The sequence below is a fragment of the Aplysia californica genome, unplaced genomic scaffold (assembly GCF_000002075.1).
Source record: "Aplysia californica isolate F4 #8 unplaced genomic scaffold, AplCal3.0 scaffold00786, whole genome shotgun sequence".
Lineage (NCBI taxonomy): Eukaryota > Metazoa > Mollusca > Gastropoda > Aplysiida > Aplysiidae > Aplysia > Aplysia californica.
Window position 1 is genome coordinate 278,366 of NW_004798056.1, and position 11,956 is coordinate 290,321.

The 11,956-nt window shown below is 38.6% G+C and overlaps 1 protein-coding gene across 1 annotated transcript in view; it reads right to left on the bottom strand.

Annotated features, from left to right (window-relative positions):
- Positions 1–1,982: 1,982 nt before the first annotated feature.
- LOC101852801 (6-phosphogluconate dehydrogenase, decarboxylating) overlaps positions 1,983–11,956 on the bottom strand; it is a 14,882-nt gene continuing 4,908 nt past the window's right edge. Inside the window, exons 4-12 of the mRNA XM_005109528.3 lie at positions 10,821–10,886; positions 10,096–10,281; positions 8,989–9,123; positions 7,867–8,056; positions 7,206–7,336; positions 6,471–6,604; positions 5,883–5,982; positions 5,336–5,458; positions 1,983–4,787 (exon numbers count right to left, since the gene is read on the bottom strand). Coding sequence (XP_005109585.1) covers positions 4,668–4,787; positions 5,336–5,458; positions 5,883–5,982; positions 6,471–6,604; positions 7,206–7,336; positions 7,867–8,056; positions 8,989–9,123; positions 10,096–10,281; positions 10,821–10,886 — 1,185 coding nt within the window. The 3' untranslated portion in view covers positions 1,983–4,667. The remainder of the gene's footprint in view (positions 4,788–5,335; positions 5,459–5,882; positions 5,983–6,470; positions 6,605–7,205; positions 7,337–7,866; positions 8,057–8,988; positions 9,124–10,095; positions 10,282–10,820; positions 10,887–11,956) is intronic.

Genomic DNA, 11,956 nt, shown 5'->3' on the forward strand with positions numbered 1-11,956 from the left:
TTTCTGTTTTTCATTTTGTCTCTCTTTGCTTAAGACAGCTTTTTTAATTTAAAAAAAAAAAAGGTCCCAACTTGTGGAACAGTTGCCAACTGCATTATTTCCATTGGCCGCTAAGAAACACATCTATTCTCATGTTTGTTTTTTTACCAAGCAACGCATTTGTGAGAGATGTGAAGCATTACTGAAAATTACAGAGCAATTTTCTTCATTCCTTGAAGTCTGTATAAAAGTGGTGAAATGTTTAAAGAAGACAAGAAGACTAACTACATGTATTTACGAGACCTTCCTTGGGAGTTGTTTTTAATGTTTCCAAGACTCTAGTAAGTGCTTATGATGACAATGATTGCAGTTCCTTGCATTTTCCTCCACTGTTGCTTTGACTGTGAGGTGCTGTGTACCCCTTTTTTTTATCATGTATACCGTGCTGGATGGAATCCCTACTCCTACCCTTTTTCCTGCTTTGGCTTGCTCATGCTCCAATTTTTCTATCATTTGCAAATTTGTGTAATAAAATCAAGCTATTTATATATACTGACTATATGATGTGACCGACCTCCGAGTTTCTTTCTGAAAAAAAAAAAAAAAGGCTTGTTCTCGTTTTGTGCAGACAGTATGTCGCCTCAGAAGTATTTTGTCTAAATTTGTGGGTGGTTGGTGTGATTTGCTCCTTCTTTCCTATGAAACATCTATTGTCCTTATCTCTCCGCCTTTTTTTGTGTTTGTTACTCTCTTGTAACACCTCTTATCTTCGGCACTTATATGACTTGATTGTGTTGCAAGTGCAGTGAAACTCTTACTGAAAAAACAATTTTGTCCAAAGTGCAGTCTTTACTTAGATCTAAGTACACTTTCGACAAAATAGTTCTAGGATGACGAGCAGTTGTTGGCTGAAGGCAGAGAGAATACCTTCGCTGTAAATATGCAGGTAAGTAGTGTAATATTCATTATTAGTGTCTTGTCAAGGCACTGAAAGAATGCAAGACATGAGGTGTATTACGAGGGCTTGCTTGCTCACCCCAGCCCTATATAGAAAGCGTAAAGTGTTCTCTCTGTTTAACCCTTTGAGCCCTGACTCCCTGAGACTATCGTACCCCTCTGCCTGAGCTCCTGAGCAATATATTACTAACATTCATGTGATAATCAGAATCACTTTCCATATCCCACTCAAGGTAATCCTCTCATTACCAGCATCTAATTCAGAAAGATTTTCGAAATAAATGATATCCTGTGTAGCAAACGCTGTTTTCCATGTGCGTTTTATCCCGGGCAGGCCAGGTGGTTAGTAAGAGTAAGACCGTTGTACCGGTGGCCAGGCATATGGGCAGTTTTAAGCGCCACCGGTCTACCGGTGGCAAAGTCTCAAAGGGTTAAGGCCTCGGACACTGTTCTATCAAAACAGATGACTGTGTTTGTGCTGTATTGGTCCATGTTTTGTATGTGGTGTGCGGGTGTTCTGGTGTGGTTTGCTCCTTCTTTCCCACCTCCCCCTACTGTAAAAGTAAATTCAGAGGTGCTCATTTCTCTTGCAACAGAAACACATTTGTCAGAATGTACTAATTTCATAAAACCTGGGTCATCTCTCACGCTGACAAACATGGTTGAAGCAGCTAGCATTCTAGTTTAGTTGGAAGAAAGAGAAAGAAGCACATCAACACAAAATGATGGTCATTAAGTGAAAGGGAAAAAGAAGTGACAGGAGAAACAACGGAGTGGATGGAGAGGAAACGGTAGCACCCTCCAACCACCCACTCCTGCTTTCAAGATGAGTTAAATGGGGTTGAAAGGGGCTTAAAACTTGAACAATTACTTCAAAACAATCAGTGCCCTATGATGAAGGCAAGTAATCAGTATGAGAACTATTACTAAAGTAAAAGACAGAACTGCGTACGTGTGTATGTATATATGTATCCAGAATCTATGAAGTCCCTGTGTGTATACAAACGACTATTACTGCACTGATGTAAAACAACACATCTCATGGATTCATAGTATTATGACTTTATTAAATTTTTTTCTTTTACAGTTGAAAACTGCAGTTATAATTGTACGTACTTCCACTTGTCTTGGGACAACAGCATGTTGTGACAATTATGGCACAAACCAGAAGAATAATTGCTTGAAAATTCATAGAGGAAATGTCATCAAATTAGGTGATTTCTCATGTTTGGGTAGCCCTGCTCCCGCAGAAGATAACCCACATTTAACCACGCTCTCATATGACCCCCCAAAAATTTCTTTGAATACCCCTCCTCCCCCCCCTCCAAAACAACTTGTAATCAGATAATAATGATAGCAGAAATATATTCATCTTTCCAAAGAGGAAGGTTTGAAGTCCCCAAAAAGCATCCATGCGAAACCATTCTCCAAGACATTTAGTCTGAAGCAAACCTTGAAGTAACAAAACAAAACAAAAACTTTCTTAACCCCCAAAAGATAAACAAAACTGGTATTCGAATCTTTCATGCAAACGATTTGCAGGCAGCCGCAACACACATCAGCAGTCTATCCGATTTGACAAAAAAATCATTTCCGATTATAAATCATTATGAGTATGAGCACTCTTACAAAACGTAAAAATACTCTATAAAAAATATCAAAAATAGCAGTATAAAACTGAAATATTGTAAGTGTAAGTATTGCTTAGACACAGAAAGAAGATGTACCTGGCCTATCAAAATGACCTTTCTACAGCTTACTCCACATTCCTGAGACCGACAAATATCCTCTTGAAGTAAAATGAAATTTCATAGCACCTCATTCTCTGACTTTTCAGTAGCTTCGAATTAGTTCACTCGATTGGAGGTCAACTAACTTGATAGGAAACAAGAGATGAGGGAAGTCTTTTACAAGTATATCTTTTCAATATAGAGCCATGTCGTTTCTGTCAGTTGCCTGAAATTCAGATAAAAACTAGAGTTCTTCTGAATCGGACATTTGGGCTGATTCTGAGAAGACTTTTGTGATTTCATTTTCCTTTATTCCATAAGAACCATATGCAAACGCGTTTAATCAGAATCAAGCCTACATCCAGTGCCGTCTTGTTCTTATATATTATATAGATCTATATATATGCATTCATAAAGCGATCAAACAAAGTACTTAGTAGTATAAATTCTTTTATTTTATTACAAGACATGATCAACAGTAAAATCAATACATGCATTTCTCTTTCAAAATGTAAAACATGTATATACATAAAGTTGTACAGATCTTACAAAACTGAGCCTCCTTTTGTTCACTGCACTGCTATATAACCAAAATTAAATTTTTTTAAAACACAAAAAAACCTGTGAAACTAAACAGTAATTCTTCAACATATATTCTGAACTTTGGAAATATTCTTGACTTAAATGAGTACGAACAATCGTAGTTCTCTCCTTTATAATTAAAATTCTAGTCCAAATATGTTTGGAGGTTATTCCTTGATCTCATTTCTGTCTCCAATGACCAGGCAACCCATAACTCAATTTCTTATTCTCCACCAGTCTTTGTAATCATATCCATTTGAGACTTGCACAATGGACTCTCTAAAATAGAGTAAGACTGGCAGACTTTCATGTTCCTAGATCTAATAGGGAATTAATTTTTCCTGAGACTACAGCAGTAAGTAAAGCCCACCTAAAATACAAACCTTATCAAAAGCACAAACGCATTTACAGGCAAATTGGCTGACAATAAATTGTATACTGCAATGAACAATGATGAAATAAGCATTCTTTTAATCAGAAATACATGCCCAGTATTTGATCAAAATGTGGAGTAGCTTTTTTAAAACAGTTGCTCTAACTTCTCCTCAACACTGTTGTGGTCCTCAGTATAAAATAAATAACTATATAACATAATGTCATAACTGAAAACAAAACCTTAGCACTCTCCCTATTCAAACCATGAACAAAAGCCTTAAAATCAAAATATGCTGCGTGCAAAAATAAATGCACTTAAATTGACAAAGGCATGGGTTCGATTCAATTAAACTTAACATTGCTACAAAAGGTGTATGCGCAGTTGTGATACATAACATGTGCCAACAATAAATTATGCATAAACACTCTCCATTCTTGAAAAATACAGGGTTTAGTATCAAAATGGAACAATTATTTGTTCACTTTGCAGAGAAGTGCTCACATCCTAGCGACAAATCAGGAATGTTACTATTTGTCTCAACACTAAAACCATTTGCGATCATTTAAAGATGGAAAAGATCAAACAATAATTTCTATCAATGTAAGTCAGCAGGAAAAACATTAGATCTATCAAGAAATCACACATCCTTGACATATGAAGAAAAAAACTAACAAACAACTAAAACAGAGTCTGCTGATTTTGATTTTCATCTTGACAGACCAGAAGAGAGAGAAGACCAAACAGACTGATTTCCTCAAGTAGCGTGATAGCAGAGATATGGAGAACAAAACATGTTATAGGAGGCGGTTCCCCTCAAAATAAATTAGAATCACATCTGAAATAACAGAACAATAACAGAGGCAATTATGACACAAATTCATGTAAAGGGACATCATAACAATAACTCTTTATTTTCACAGAAACAAAAGACGGAAAGGGTGTTTGTCATTTGCTGTCAACAACAACAATCAACAAAAATTGAGATGCTTGGTGCATGAATTGTGAAATGATACTCCAGAGCACAAGGCAGATTCATACGAAAACTATGCAGAGTACGTGGAAGATGACACGTTTCCTCCTCTGCCGGTCCAGTTGGTGTGAACAAATTTGCCTGGTGCGTCGTTGCGCTCGTATGTGTGTGCTCCAAAGTAATCTCTCTGAGCCTGTGAAACAAACAGAACAACAATGTATCTTAGTCTCAGCTCTCCTCACCTTACTCCCATCTTTTCAACATATTCTGTTACTTCAGGCTTAACCCTAGCACAGTTAGAGGACAATTAGATCACCATCTAGGTCTGATGCTAGACTGTTACAGGTGGTTGGAGGGATGTCACTGGTAAGTCCTACTTCTACACTTTCCCTCTGTTGTTTCTGTCTGTCTGTCTTTCTTTTCCCAGCACTAAATGACCCACTATTGTGTCCATGTGCTTCTCTTTACATAAACAAATAAACAGATAAACAAACCCGACTATCAAGATTGATTTCCAAGCCCTCACAAAGTTTGTTCGTGTTTCAGTACAAAGTAATGCGCAGCTTGCATTGTATGCTTCCAAGGCAGCCAAGAGTGTAAGTGGTCAAGGGGATGCTCAGATAACAATAATTCTAAAGTGCATAGAGCATGTTGTAGAGCATGGATTTGCACTACATAAAAATATGTGATTATTATAACTATACTGCACTTCCTATACAAGTAGACAGATTCCTCGCATACCTGGATGAGATTGGCGGGCAGGGTCTCGCTGCGGTAACCATCGAAGAAGGCCAAGGCGGTGCTGAAGGCAGGGGTGGGGATGCCAAGAAGAACAGCCTGGGACACAACTCTACGCCAGGCCTCCTGTAGAGATGACACAATCATGACATTATTATTATAAACCATAAACCATCTCTGAGCTGAGCTTTGCAAGCTATTTATTTATTTATTAGTTTGAGAAAAATGCTTCGTATAATATTTTTAAATCCCATGCTTAAACCCCACATTAAATTTCAAGTATCCTCATTTGCTTTTGAGGTGGCGAATCAACATCCCCTCCTACAGAATGGGGGGACTACAGAGCCTTAAAAACTTGTTAAAACAAAGTTAGTTTTTTTTTAAACTTTATTTTTTTAAAACCAAAGGGAAAAAATTTGCATTATCATCACCATTAACAGTACACAATTAAGAATCCAGAACCAAACTAAAGCTCAGGTAAAGAAGAGTAGCTGTTACAGAAAGGCCAAGAACCGTGCAGGTGGTGAGAGCAACAGAGACAGGGACATACCTGGCATTTTGTGATTTCAGTCTTGAAGAAGTCGTCCAACAGCAAGTTGCTCAGCTCGGGGTTTTTGTCATAGGCCTGTTTGATGTTTCCAAGGAACACACTGCCAGGAGAGGAACAAAACAAAACAAATTAAATACAAGAGAAATGAACAAAGACAGGCCAGACACCATAATGAGAACAGTCATTTCGATATTAGCTGAAACTTAAAAAGAAAACTTGGAACAGAAGTTCATAAATTTTAGTCCCCCAACACCAGTTTTTCACAATACCCACGCCTGGCTTGAGTGAGGAAAAGCACATCAATACACCAGTAACACCCTCCAACCATATGCCATCTTGGTCCAGACAAGAACCTTCAAAAGACTAGCACAAAAACAAAAAAGTTACCACCCTGATAGCTCAGAAGAACAAATAATTTCAATACATCTGGCCAGGATTTGATTGCTTTTCATTTACGTTTTACCAAGAGCAAAGCCCTCCCCCCCCCTCCCCCCTCCCCCCAAAGTCTTTGCTTCAAACAAAGTAAAAGTTTTCTCAAATGGTCCTAAAGGAATAATAGTTTTTTAAAAGGACTGGGTGAATACAAACCTCCTGATGATGCATCCTCCACGCCACATCAAAGCGATGGAGCCAAAGTTGAGCTTCCAGTTGAACTCCTTCGCAGCCTCTCTCATCAGCATGAACCCTTGTGCATAGGAGACAATCTTGGAGGCGTACAAGGCCTGTGAGGAGAAGAGGAAATGTCACATGAGGAGTCAGTAATTGCTTCAGAGTAAAGAGAAACACGTCAACACAGTAGCGGCCAGTTGGTTCTCAGTAAGAGGAAGACGTACAGTAAGAAAAAACAGAGGGCTAATTTTTTTTTAAAAAGAGGTAGGACCTTTCAGAGACGACATCCGATCATTCACTCAGACACAGAACACTTATAAATTTGAGTCTATATAAAGACAAAATAAAACAAAATTCACACTTTTATCTACAGAACTGGCCTACTACAAGTAAATAAACATTTTTTCAAACCCTAACTTCAATCAACCTTTATTAAGGTCACAATAAATATGGGAAGCACTCTGAGAATTACATATAAAACAACTAAACAACTGTTTCCAGCCAGAGTGGATTAACTCAAGTGACAAAAACTATAGGACATTTAAACCGAAAAGATGAAAAAAATTGGCGAATTATGAGAGATGAAATCAGGAAGAATTCTGAGAGAAGCAAGGTTTTTTTTTTTCATTTAAAATAACTAGGCACAGAAAAGAAGTCATGGGTCTTAAGAGAAATTCTTTTTTCTCAGCCACTCTTCCAGTAAGGTGAACTCACCTGTCTGACATCTTCAATGAAGGCTTTGGCATCACCCTTGAACTTGGTCTCTGCTGGTCCCGGGATCTGTCGGCTGGCCTGCACACGCTCAGACTTCAGAGAAGACAAGCAGCGAGCGAACACGGCTTCACCTGGACAATACAACATTTTTGTCCGTATGAGTCAAAGAGAAGTTAGTTTTATTAAAAAGTTTACAGCACTTGCAACACAAACAGGTCATACAAACAAGTGCCAAAGATTAGGAGGTGTTACAGGAGAGTTACATACAAAAAAAGAAAGAGAAGAGATAAGAACGTTAGATGTTCGATAGGAAAGAAGGAGCACACTACATTAGAACACCCATCAACCACCCGATGCCAGGGAGAAATGTGTAATCGTGTATTTGTTCATTTGTGTAAAGAAACAATGTTGAAACAATTAACAGTTGTTTAGAACAGAGAAAAAGCAAAACAGATGGACAGAAATGACTGTGAAAAAGAAAAAAAGCCGGACCTGATAAGACATCGCATCAACCCCAAAGCACCCCCAGATGTTGCACATTAGGTAAAGTACATTCAAAATGGGGAAAGGAGGCTATGCTTTTCTTCTACCTACAGAGCTTGGGAAAGCTCTGTAGGGGAAGGAGGAAATGAATTGATCTAACTGGCAATGAGACACTCACCGATAAGCGTGACAGGCACGCCATAGTCCAGAGCTGAGATGGCCGTCCACTTTCCTGTGCCCTTCTGTCCGGCAGAGTCCCGGATCTTGGTGACCAGGGGCTCACCATCAGTGTCGTTGTACCTCAAGATGTCTGTGGTGATCTCGATGAGGAAAGAATCCAGTTCTGTCTTGTTCCATGCCTCAAACACCTAGAGACAAATTGGTTTACATGGTTTTAGTTAAAATATAAATATTTTGAATGATTTGATTTTTTAAAGTTTTTGTTAAGGTTTTACTGCACTTACAACTGCATACGGTCATATGACCGCCAAGGGGTAGATGTCAACAGAGAAGTCCAAATGGGGAATCAGGCTTACTCTGCTCACCTCTCTAATAATTTGATTTGATAGTAAACGTTTCAGACCCCGAAGGACCCAATTTAAATAAATTAGGAGGCAGGCTGCTTTAGCCTTACCTATCAGAACCAACCCATTATTCAATTTTATTCAACCATTTATTCAATTTTCATTTGATTTGACTGTAAATGTTTTATGCCTTTAACGACACAATTTAGATAATGAAGAAGGAGGGCTGTTTAACCTTGTCTATCTGAGCCAACCTGGGCTGAGGTGGATACAGCAATCCAGGAGAGACAAACTCGATGGAAAAAAATTTCCACTTATAGAAAAAGAACTCACGTCTTGTTAGATATTGAAAGCATGCGTCATCCTACTGCAAACCTATGACACTAACTCGAATGATATTCGGGGGGGTTTGAGAAATAGACAAAGGCCAAAAGATCTTCACTGACTATGCACAGTTTGTAATATACATGAGGATATACACAATCTGCAATTTGAGATTATGCACAGTTTGTAATATGAGACTATGCACAAAGCATTAAATGAGACTATGCACAGCTTTAGTTTTAATTTTAGTAAAAGTTTTAGAGCACCAGCAACACAATTAGGTCAAGTAAGAGCACAAATTAGAAGTGTTACAAGACAAAAAAAGAAGGGAGGAGAGATAAGGACGATAGATGATTGATAGGAAAGAAAGAGCAAACAACACTAGAGCACCCGTCATCCACCCACTATACACTATAGTCTATAACTGCGGACCTTGCAGTCCAACGACTTACATTGGCCATCTCCGAGTGGCTCACGCCCAGAGCGTCCTTCATGACGTTGTAGGCCTCACAGATGAGCTGCATGTCGCCGTACTCGATGCCGTTGTGAACCATCTTGACAAAGTGGCCGGCACCCTCAGGACCAACCTGGCGAGAGACACGATATGAGATGACACTTCTGCAGATATGATAGGCTTTCTAGTTCCCGATGGTTCTACCAATAGACATTTGATGTTGGGGGAATAAAAATCAAGACAGACAGACAGACAGACAGAAACAACTACCTGTGCTTCCCTCTAACAATCTACTTTGAACAATAGCGTGACAGTTAATGTATACCGTGAATGTAACGGTATGATAAAATATACTACGAAAATATACATATAATATAAATACGCAATTATGGACCAAATTTCAGTTGGGAAAACGAAATGGTAGAGTGCTTTTCCAGCATTTATTTTTCCTCAGATGAGACTTTTAAAAAATTACAGTTGCATCTCTCTTATCAATACAACACTGTGCCAATGTAAAACGATATCTTACTTATCCCCAACTATACAGTATGTGATTTCACCATATGGCTTTTACCTTTACAGTAATTTTACAGAAGCTATAACTGTACACCACATAAAGTTCCATATTCAAATAGTTAATAGTCATACATTTTTTAGGGTATGTATGACTATGGTACAGCATCCATAACAACACCCTCTTTACACTTCAAGATTATAATCAATGCCATTGTGAACCATTTTGACAAAGTGTCATAGCTGCAGTAAAACTGAACGCTTGTTTGTTTGTTTGGGTAGGTGTTTACAGCACTATCGACTCAGTTTAGGTCATAAAACTGACCCTCACCTCCAAATTTGAACTAGTATTCTCACTAGTGCACAACATCGTAGGGGGTCACACACCTTCCTAAGATTTAACACTTTGTCATCACAAGGCTCATATAGTAAAAACCCTCGCCATCACAAGCATTTTGGGGGGAAATCCAAAGAAACTGGGTGGTAAACATCGCCGATCAGCGTTTTGTGACGGGAGCGGATGTTCGGCGTTCTTGCCGATTGGCGAGATGGGACTCCAAAGTGTAAATAAAGTATGTCTGCTCCCACTCACCCAGTCACAGCAGGGTTCTCCATCAGCCTTGGCTGAGATGGACTGGAAGATGTCCTTGACAGCTGGCCAAGCCTCCTCGGCGCCACCGGGCATGAGAGATGGGCCATAGCGAGCTCCCTCCTCGCCTCCACTGACACCACTGCCGATGAAGAGGATGCCTTTTTCTTTCAGGGCCTTGCAACGACGCTGCAGAACAAGAATATATTGTTCGTTTGAGTGAATATTTCTGATTTTTAAAAAAAGCATTGACTTCATATCCGCACATCATCTTTTTGCATTTTTTAAAAAGCAAATTATGATACGTTGTTTGCATATACATGTGAGTGAATTATTCAGATTGGAATTAAGTATGTTACCTTTATTTAAGAAAATCCAGTTTGCACCTTTAATATAAAAAAAGTAGAAAAAGAGGTAATAAAGAAACTTATAAAATAATGATCAAAATGCTGAGACCTGCATGCATAATCCACACAAATTTTCTAATTCTCTGCATTCAGCAAAAAGATGGCAAATGGAAACAACATAAATTCCTAAAACCTTTTCTCTAAATGAGTGGGGGGAAGTGTTAACTAATTCAATAAAACAAACAAAAAGAGAGAAAATAACCGAGGTTTTTCAGCCTGTTACCTAAACAAGTTCTCTGTTCCACCCAAAGCTTTGCAGAATGATGAAGCAATGGAGAGAATAAACCCAAATGAGGATCAGATCACAACACAAGAACTTACGTTGGAGTCCCTGTACTCGGAGTTGCCTCCGTCAATAATGATGTCCCCACGCTCCAAAAGAGGCACCTGTTGGTGAAAGAGAGAAGGAATGATAATAAATAACTAAACAAATCACAGAAAAGAAATAGCAATAATAACATCTGTAACCAAAAACGAAATATAATGATAACTTCTTTATAAAAAACAAAACAAAAATCATGATAAAAACTACAATCAAAAGAAAAAATAATGGTATTAACAACCATAACCAGCAGAAAAGAATGAAGGCAATAACAGCTATAAAAGCAACTGGGAAAAAAAAGAAGATAAAAACAAATAAAACCAACAGAAAAAAAAAAATCACTTCATTTTGTGTGAAATCTAAAAACCCTTTTTAGTAGAACACTGACCTAGTCTTAAACACTGTGCCCAGATACAGACCACTGGTGTGGGTGCATGTTTCTGTCTCTCTGCCCCATCATCTACTCCTGTCTCTGTTTACTCTTCTAAGTTAAACAGTCAGGAGAGGTTATGTAAATAGATCCCTTCCTCATTACAGCTCTAGTTTCCCTTTCCCTTGAATAAATTAACAGAGTAGACAGTGTAATTACAATAAATATGTCACCATGAGAATGCTGACACTAGAGGTTCCCCATAATAATAGATGCTATTGAGTCTACAGACAGAGCAAATGAACAATTCAAGTCCGCTCAATACTATCAACAGAAAAGCTTTCTCCAGAAATGTAGCAGGCACACAGCTGTCTCTATTAACTTCAATTCCTCCCTTGTTTGGTGAACATTCCAAACGCTAACCCTCCCCACCCCCTCCCCCTTTCTACCCCCAAACACGAACTGACAGATTTAAATACACATTCACTCGCACACACACACACACACACACACACACACCAACAGACAGTATAAACAATGTTCCTCAGGAACTAATCAGTCGATCTTTAAAAAAACATCTGAAGCAGCACCTCCAATAGAATGCCCACACACTCAGAAAAACCAACAAAACTAAAACTTCTCAAGCTTTTTCTCTTTCTCTCTCTTTCTCTGTCTGTACGTCTGTCTGTTAGTCTGTCTCTCTCTGTCTGTCTGTCTCTCTGCTTCCCTCTCTCTATGTTTTTCTCTTTTCTCTCCACTCTCTCC